Source organism: Macaca thibetana, chromosome X (assembly GCF_024542745.1).
Source record: "Macaca thibetana thibetana isolate TM-01 chromosome X, ASM2454274v1, whole genome shotgun sequence".
NCBI classification, from domain to species: Eukaryota; Metazoa; Chordata; class Mammalia; order Primates; family Cercopithecidae; genus Macaca; species Macaca thibetana.
Window position 1 is genome coordinate 71,983,603 of NC_065598.1, and position 8,859 is coordinate 71,992,461.

The window sequence follows — 8,859 nt, forward strand, 5'->3', positions numbered from 1 at the left end:
CTCTTATTTTCTGTGGTCATCATTTTTCTGGCTGACTCTAAGTCTCCTCAGTCTGAACCAGTTTCCATGATTTTCCCAACCTCAAATGTTCCCAATATTTTTATTAAAGTAATCATTGTAAACCTTCTGGTCCTTTGCACACATCAGTCAAGTTCTTTACAAGGCACCTCTGGTAACTTACTATGTTTTGCTTTTAACTGTTTCTTTTTCTTTCTTTTTTTTTTTTTTTTTTTTTTTTTTTTTGCTCATTTTAGAATGTTCTTTATTCTGACAGTTGTTGGACAAATATAAGGCATGTTCACAAGTATCTGAAGTTGTATATAAAACATACTCATTCAACAGATGTTCCTCTTCTCCTTTTGCACTTGCTGCTGCAAACTGATCTTTATGCATGTTAACACCCATAGCACTCAGTTCTTGTGGATATGCAGACAATGTTTTGGGGACCACCGTGGAGAATCTGTTTCAAACTAAGGCGTGAGCTTCTATGAACTAAGTCACTAAGACATCAGAACTCACGGTGAACAAAGGCAGAGGAAGGTGACCAAATCAGCTCATAAACTCATGACTCTAAGTTTCCAGTGGAACAAACAACACATCAAAAAGCATTTTTTTTTGATCCTTCATGTTTGAGAGAAATGGAATGTGTCCAGAATTCATGGTTCTATATTTACCACTGTCTAAAAGTCACAAAACAATATCCAATTTTTTCATGGTTTCAAATGCAGTTACAGTTTTGTTCTTAGGCCACAATACAAGATTGCATGCATTACTTTACACAAATGTCAAACACAGAACGATTGTTACACAGACACCTTAGGGCTGTCTAAAGACACAGCTTCTCTTTTTGTGGGGCGGGGGTAGGGAAGGATAATGATGGTGGCCGTTTCCACACACAGCCTGTTGTGTGCTCAGCACAGCTGGATGTGGATCCCAAGCACTTGCTGACTGACTCACAAAAGAGGACAGAAGCTGCTGAGGAGGGCAGCGGAGTTTGAAGAGCAGGCTCCAACTGGGGGCTGGGATGATGGACACACAGCCTCGATTCCAGGGGGAAAAGTCTTAGTCCATACTGATTAAAAACTATTAGTGATTTTTGAAAATCAGATTACATCTATAAAAGACGAAAAGTAAACACTTAAAACAATCCATTGGGGGGAACACAAAATAATAAAAAATCAAATGCAGATGGGATTTCACAAAGAGGAGATTTGAATCTTTTGGTCTAAATCAGCCAATATTTTAACATTATAAATTATTAAAATGTAGTTTGCTTATGCCCATTCTTAAAATGCAGAATCTTTGAGGAAAAATATAGACATATTTTCAGGAATACAGACTCTTGTGAAAAATTTTAAAAGTCAGTATCATCTCTCTTGCGGAGCTACTAGAACAGGTTTTTCAAACACAAAAGGGGAACAAACGTGGGGCGCTTGAATATGTTAAGAATTCTTATCACTAGAATACTGCTTCAAGGCACTCACAGTACTTTCCAAAAGAAGCCACCCACCTCAAAGAGCCCTGCACAGCCCCAGCGACCCACGAGTGTGGTAGCTGGCATTTTATTAGCCACTGCTTGGCCATCATCAAAGTATTCACTCGAAATGGGGAAATTACTTAATATCAGTGATATTAACGATTTCCATGAATTTAGCTTTGTGACACACAATGAAAAAGGGTCTTCAAATGTTTGCTTTTTACACCAGTGATAGGAAATTGTCATTCTTCCAATTCAGCATGCCGGTAGATGATGCTTTAGTGAAGTGTGACTACCTAGGGGAGCAGGAAGGCAGCTCCCATTTCTCACTGGGCCAGCCTCTTCCAGAAGGTGCAGGCTACTCTTCTGACAGGAGATCATGACTCTGGCAGGCTGGGCAAGCGCTCTGCCCTTTAAGCCACTGCTTAAAGCACCCTTTGTGATACTTGTGCCCACATTTGAGCACACACACGTTTTTTGATTTGAACATCTTGTGGCATATTTCACAGGAACTTGCACCCGGTGCAACCCTCACAGGGACATCTTCTGCTTTCTGCCCCTTGGTTTTGGGTGATGGTGCAATAACCGCCGGGGGTGGGTCCTGGGAGGACCTGGTCACGGGGGCAGCAGAACTGGGCTCATAAGTCCTCTTGTCCTTTCCTGGGTTTGGCTTTTTCTTTTTCTGTTCATCTAGAATGTGTTCTGTCACTCTTTGGACAATTTCATCAATACTCAATCCTGAAAGTGAGCTCTTGTTTTTGCTTCGCACGTTTTTAATAAAACCAGCAAGCTCAGTGCTATCGTAACATGGGAATACCACTGACAGGTGCTCAATAATACTATTGAACGGCTTTTTTGGAGACTGGCTTGAACGTGCAGCATGTCCTGGAGGAACAGGCTGCTTCCGATCAGCCACAGGGCTTTGCTCTGACAGAGCTGCCTGGCCATCCCTTTTTGGCCCTGGCAGCTGAGTGGCTTCAGGCTGACTTGGGGGTGGTCCTGGCAACAGCACAGAAGGAGCCTCCCCTGGGGAACCGCTGGCAGAGAACACACTGGAATCCCTGTGAAATGCTGCGAGGTTTCCAGTCACATAGCTTGCAGAAGTCATAAGCCCTTGGTCATCGTGGCCTGAAGACTCAGAGAGTAACTCAGGATGAACCATGTTACAGGCAGGAAATGAAAGCTTGGGAATCTGCACTTGAGAAAGTTCACTGAGCCGAGAACCATTTTTAATTGCCTTAATTTGTTCTTCAAATTGAGACTTTGCTTTCTCAATTTCTTTTGTAACATGAGAAAGAAACAATTCCCATGAACATATATCAGACTGCATGTGAGGATATGCTGCAGGATCATGGCTAATCAGCTCCAACTGCTTCAGATAGGATTCTGCTTGTGACTCCATGATCTGTAGCTTATACACTTCACTCTCCTTCCAGTTTTCAAGTACAGATACCTCTGCAGCCACAGCTCTCTGATGACTCTCTTCATAATCCTCTTTCCCTTTCTTTATGCACTCTTCTATTTTCATTTTCTTGTTTGTAAGTGTGTTTCTGATTTCAAGGGACTGATCCAGATGTAATTCATGTTCCTTATCCTTTCCATCATTTTTCTGGGTATACATTGCACTGGCATTTGAAACCTTTTTAATTTTCTTCTTCAGTGATTTTAGTCTTCCTTGGATTTCTTTTTTTTCCTGTTGCCATTTTTTAATTTCTCTTTCCAGATCTTGAAGGAACCAATCTAATTCCATCTTTGACATCTTGTTTTCTTCTAAGTGCCTTTTCAACTTTTCTTCCAGGTCCCTGGTTTCTTCTAAGCCCTTAAGTTTTATCTGCTCATAATTTTCACACGCTTCTTTAAGTTGGTCTTGTAATACTTGGTACTCCTTTTCAATCCGTGAAACTTCCCCTTGTTGTTCATCAAAAGGATTATATGGCTCAGTATTGACTTCTTGGTGTGTTATGTTCCAAGATACCTGTACGGCAACCATCTGCACGTGTGGAATGTTTGTTACTGCACTGGTGCTTTCTGGAATTACTTCACATTTGTTGTTAGAATTTCCACAATGCCCATCATTTCTGTCAGACTCACTTAGGACCATATAAGCATCACCTGTGCTGCACTGTGACTTTACAGATGTTACCAAAGAGTCCTCAAGGATCTGTGTTTCGGAGGCAATCTGGTGACCAGCAGCATTCTCAGCATTCAAATGATGACCCTCAAAATAGGCAGTAGCATTTTTATCTGCTCTGTCATTGGCTACAAAAGACGGCACCACTGGTACTGATGTTGGTAGATGATATTCAGGAGAAAGGCTGGCCAAGGGTGTATATATGCTGGTGTACTGGGGCAAACCTGGTAACACATTTATGTATGCTGGTGGTGTCCGGGTGATATCAAATCTCTGGAAAGGAAGATACGTACAGTATCCTGTGACCAAATGGGATTGAGCCCAATAAGTTGGTTTCACATCCTCCAGAACCGGTTTAGGGGAATTAGAGGAGACTTGTTTGTAATTTGCATCCTCAGAGCCTGGTTTGGGAGAATTAGAAGAAACCCCTTTGGTTTCCCCATCCTCAGAAACTTGCCTAGAAGAATTACCAGATAGTGGTTTAGCCTTCACATCTTCACAAGCTGGCTTGGGAGAATTAGCAGACGCAGGTTTGGGCTTCACATCTTCAGAAGGTAGTGCTGAAGATGAATCTGACACTGGTTTAGGCTTTACATCTGGTTTAAATTCCCTAGCAGCTGAATTCAGTGGTAGTTTAACTTGTAAATACTCTCCTGCTTTTGAAATGTCTTCTACTTTCGTTTTAATGTTTTTCTTCTTTCTTTTTTTCTTGAGCCGTAATGCAGCTTTCTTCAATGCAATGCAGTTGTCAATCACAACAAAACGAGGACATCCCAAGAGAAAAGATTTTAAACCTCCTGCTTTTTCTAGTATTGGTCGAGTTTCTTCTGGGAAAAACTCATATTCTTCAGAGAACATCTTGCTACTCATGTCCAAGGGACCATGTTCCTCCAACAACTGAGAGAAGTAATCATATAGAGTTGAATATTTTTGTTTTGGGTTAAAGTCCCATAGCTTCTTATTGCGGACAACATATTCATTACTGTGTTGGTCATAGAGAGCTTCAAATTCTTCTACGTCTTGCCGAAGATGGTCAGGCACTGCAAATGGGCCTGCAGTATCTGAATTTTGATTGCTATGGTCTTCACTTGAAGTGATGATCTCATTATTTGGAGTTACTGAAGTTGTTCCAGACCCAACTAACATAGGTTTTGAATCCTTTAGCTTCTTTTTCTTGCCTTTGTTTTTCACCTTGGTAGAACTAAACTGTGCTTCGCCACTGTCTTGTTTCCTTAACACAGTACAGCGGCTGTCCATTATATCAAAGAATTCATCTAAAGCACTATGCAATGCTGGGAACTTGTCTCTGTGTTCTTCTAGCAGCCATATTAAACAACGGGCTTCCTTCAATGATGTTGGCTCATAGAAATAATCAAGTTGCTTTCCTTCTATAGAGTCTAGTTTGTGACCATATTTCTCATTCCAGAGGAAAGTCATGATGCTAAAATCAAGCTGTTTAAGAGATGCTCCATACCGAGAAAAGAAAGGTCCTGTGGCATCTAAGCCAAAGCTATTAAGTTTTTGGATCCAGGCGGCTAATTTGGGCTCCACTTCTTTAAGCTCACTCAAAACATGCAGAAATATTCTTGTCTTTACTCTGCTCTTTTCTTGAATCAAATGATGAATAACATAGTCCACTGCTTCATTTAGAAAATTTCTGCTTGAAAAACAGGTTGTATAGTCTTCTGTGCTCAAAACTTTCCAAGAAAGCAATTCTTTGAGAAGCGTGGCTGTATTCCATATGCCGGATTTAATCTTGTCAGCATACTGCTTTATACACTGTAGAATTCTGTCATCAAGGAACTGACAGCGGTGAACATTGTCTACAGTTTCTTTCTGCTCTTCGTTTTTGGGTAGATTACTTTCTCTTAAGTCCTCCTCCATTCTTTCTTGTGCTAATTTTTTTGCTTCTTTTTTTTGGATCTTTCTCTTCAATTTTTTGTCTTCTTTCAGTCTTAGTTTCTCTAGACTAGAACATTTCTGTTTCAGAATAGGTCTTGGAGGAACCTTTTCTTTTATGACCTTGTGTTCAAATTCACATTTAACTTGACCACCACTGCTGAAGATGATAATCTTAGAAATAACACCTTCACAGTCAGGGGTAAGACATATTCCTTGTAGAAAATCCTTGTCAATTTTATCGTTAAAGGTTGTAGTTTTTAACTTCTTCCAGCAATTCATGTGAAATTCTATTTTACAGTACTGGCAACAGCTGATACGTATAAAACCCTTAAAGTCTGGATCAGTTATATATATCTGGATCTTAGAATATCCACAGCACTTCTGATAGCAACAAATGGCATCTGGCACTGGAGGGAACTTGCATTCTTCAACAAATTTCTCTAACAGCATCTTTATTTTTTCTGGCTGGGACTCTTCAATAATCACATTACTTGTGGGCCAAGTTAACACTCCAGGAAGACGATAAATCAAGGTTCTTGCTTTCTCAAAGTGATTGAGAGCTTCTAGAAATCTGTTTTTTTTCAAATATACTTTTCCAATTCCACAGTAGGCCAAGCAATCAAGTCCCTCATTGTGGTAGTGTTCAATAATCCTCTTAAACTGGTTTTCAGCTTCAGATAGTTCTTCAGGCTGTCCTATTCCAAGGAGAGAAATGGCAAGTCCATAGACAACCAAGACATAGTTAATCATGGCCAGGTTCAATTGCTTTATTTTTTGAGGATCTAAACCATTCAGCAACTCTGTAAAGGCCTGTGCGGCACTGCGGCAACGCTGCTCCAATAAGGCTGTATAGCCATCTTGAATTAAGCTTCTCAGCATTGTCATTATATTAGCAAAATCCTGGTGTGCAGCTCTGGAAGATTTAGAAAACTGTTTCTCCAAGATGTTCTTCAAATTTGCTGGTAAAGTCAATTGTGAACTAGAACTGTACTTCTCTGATTCATTGTTTCCAGATTTTTGTTTTCCTTTATGTTTTGGAGGCTGACTTGATGGTGGTGAAAATTCAGGATGACAGTCACAATCATCTACCTTCGATGCCTCATCCACCACCTTTAGATTCTGATTACCACCATTGGCCATTTCGTGATTAAATTTTCTGAAATCTCTTTCCTTCTCCACAAAGTTAAGTGAAGTACTAAATACAGGTGCTGACAAACTCCTAGGTGTGTAGGCCCTGTTTTCATAAAAGGCTTTAATTGGATTCTTATTTGCTGTTCGACCTTGTAGGTCTTCTATTTGTTTTTGTAACTTTACATGTTGCTGAATTAGATCCTTGATTCCCTCAGGGTCATTTTTACAGAGTTTTTGAGCTTTTATGTTTGCTTGCAGAGCCCAGTTATATTCCCCCAGCATAGAAAGAGCATCACAATAACGATAATGACCCTTTGGCCAAGTATTCTTCAGAATAGTGGCTCTCTTTCCATCACCAAGTGCATTTCTAAACTGTCCAGTACGAAGAAAACAAAGAGCTCGGTTACCATAAAGAAAGTGGTTTTCAGGTCTATATTCAATGGCTCTGGTGTAATAGATAATAGCTATATCAAATCTTTCTTTGGAAAACTCTTCATTTCCTTTCATTTTCATTAGTTCTCCTTGCTCTACACAATCCATACAACTTTGGGTTTTAAGTTCTTCAAGCAAATTGCAGTCTTCCACTACAATTTTAGTTATGTGGTACTTGTATTCAGTAAAGAAAATACTTAACATAGGCCAACAATTGTCAATTGATCCTAATTTAGTTAGAATTGTTACATCGCCTGCATATTTTATCCAATTCAGAGCTTCTTCCATTGCCAATACTTTATTTTCTATTTTATAACCAATTCTCAATAAGCCTCCAATAAGGAATGAATCATTAGCAACTTTCTTTGCCAAATCCACAATATCTTCCATCAACTCAAGATGTTGTAATTTCTTCAAATTTATCTCGGAAGCACGTGAATTGCTGGCGTCCACACAGGGATGCAATCGTGATATTACAGAACTGTTTTGATGTTGAAACAGAAGTGGCCAGAAAATGTTTATTTTAATGGCATCACAATACTCTTGCAGGACAGAAATTGGTTTACTACACCATATACTGCAGATGTCAAATTCTAAATTCCTCTCACTTTGGACATAATCTTTATATTGCATACCCACCCCATCACAGTAAAGCTGAGTCACACGAACATAATCATCGGTCATAAATTCAGCAGCAAAGACACAATCGTCCATATAAGGGCAGTCTTCCAACAAGGCATAATCTGCCACAGTGAAATCTCCCTCAGCAAAATTGTCCATGATGCACAAGTCACACACACACGGAGCGATGTGGAAGGCCCCGCTCCCCCAGCATCTCGGCTGCAGCGGGACAAGGTAACACATCCGGGAGCCCGGCTGCGCGCCGGGTGTGCACTCACCCGGGCCCGCCGCCCGCGAGCCTGGGATGCGATCGTCCGCCGCCCCTGCCGCCGCCGCCCCTGCCGCCGCCGCCGCCGCCGCCGCTGCCGTTGCCGCCGCCGCCGCTGCCGTTGCCTGCGCCGCCGCTGCCGTTGCCGCCGCCGCGCCGCGCCGCAGCCGCCGTCGCCCTGGCAACCACCTCCGGCCCTCCACGTCAGCCAACGGCGGGAGGGAGCGGTTCCTTTTAACTCTTTCTATGTCAATACTGACCACAGTTACTATTTTCTCCCGCTGCACTTTAAAGTCTTACTGGTCGAAGCCATGTATCGTTTGCCCACAGGCCAGAGGAAGGGGAACCAGGTCCTTTCAGGAAAGTGCATGGGGGATGCCTCTCTCTCATCATGTCCCCTGACTCCCAGGTGTAATCATAATCTCCGCATGGAAGTGCCAGGCACATAGAGAGTGCTCTTCCTGCTGCCTACACTCCTGCTAGAAGAGCCCTGCCAAGGTCATCATAAGGGCTGGGATCCACTAACAGCTTTGACCACTAACGCAGGGTCTGATATTAGGGATGTCATTTCTTCACTCTGATGCACTATTTTTTTTTAAATCTACACACTGATGAGAGGCCGCTCAGAAACCTGCAAATTAGCATCACACTCCCCTAGGTTCTGTAGCAAAATATTCTGGGAGGAAAACCTGTGAATCTTATTTCCACCTGTTGCTCAAGGAAGGGACTCTTTCCAAAGAAAATAACAGTCATATACAGGGGAGTTTTTCTGTGTCCCTTTTTCTCCTTTGTTCCTTTTCCCCTCTCTCTCTTTTAATGGCACCCATTTCTTCCCATCACTTAGAATCACTGAGAATCTTTTTTTACCCTGGCTTATAAATTGTGTAGAATTCCTGT

At 41.6% G+C, this 8,859-nt stretch overlaps 1 protein-coding gene across 1 annotated transcript; it reads right to left on the reverse strand.

Moving 5' to 3' along the window:
• Positions 1-237: 237 nt before the first annotated feature.
• Positions 238-7,868, reverse strand: LOC126946203 (E3 ubiquitin-protein ligase TTC3-like). The gene has a single exon (XM_050776281.1). The coding sequence runs from the start codon at positions 7,851-7,853 to the stop codon at positions 1,836-1,838; it is 6,018 nt and encodes a 2,005-aa protein (XP_050632238.1). The 5' UTR covers positions 7,854-7,868; the 3' UTR covers positions 238-1,835.
• Positions 7,869-8,859: the final 991 nt, after the last annotated feature.

Bases quoted from the DNA above. Each gene is read 5' to 3' on its own strand.
- LOC126946203 (XM_050776281.1), bottom strand. From the start codon at position 7,853: ATGGACAATTTTGCTGAGGGAGATTTCACTGTGGCAGATTATGCCTTG.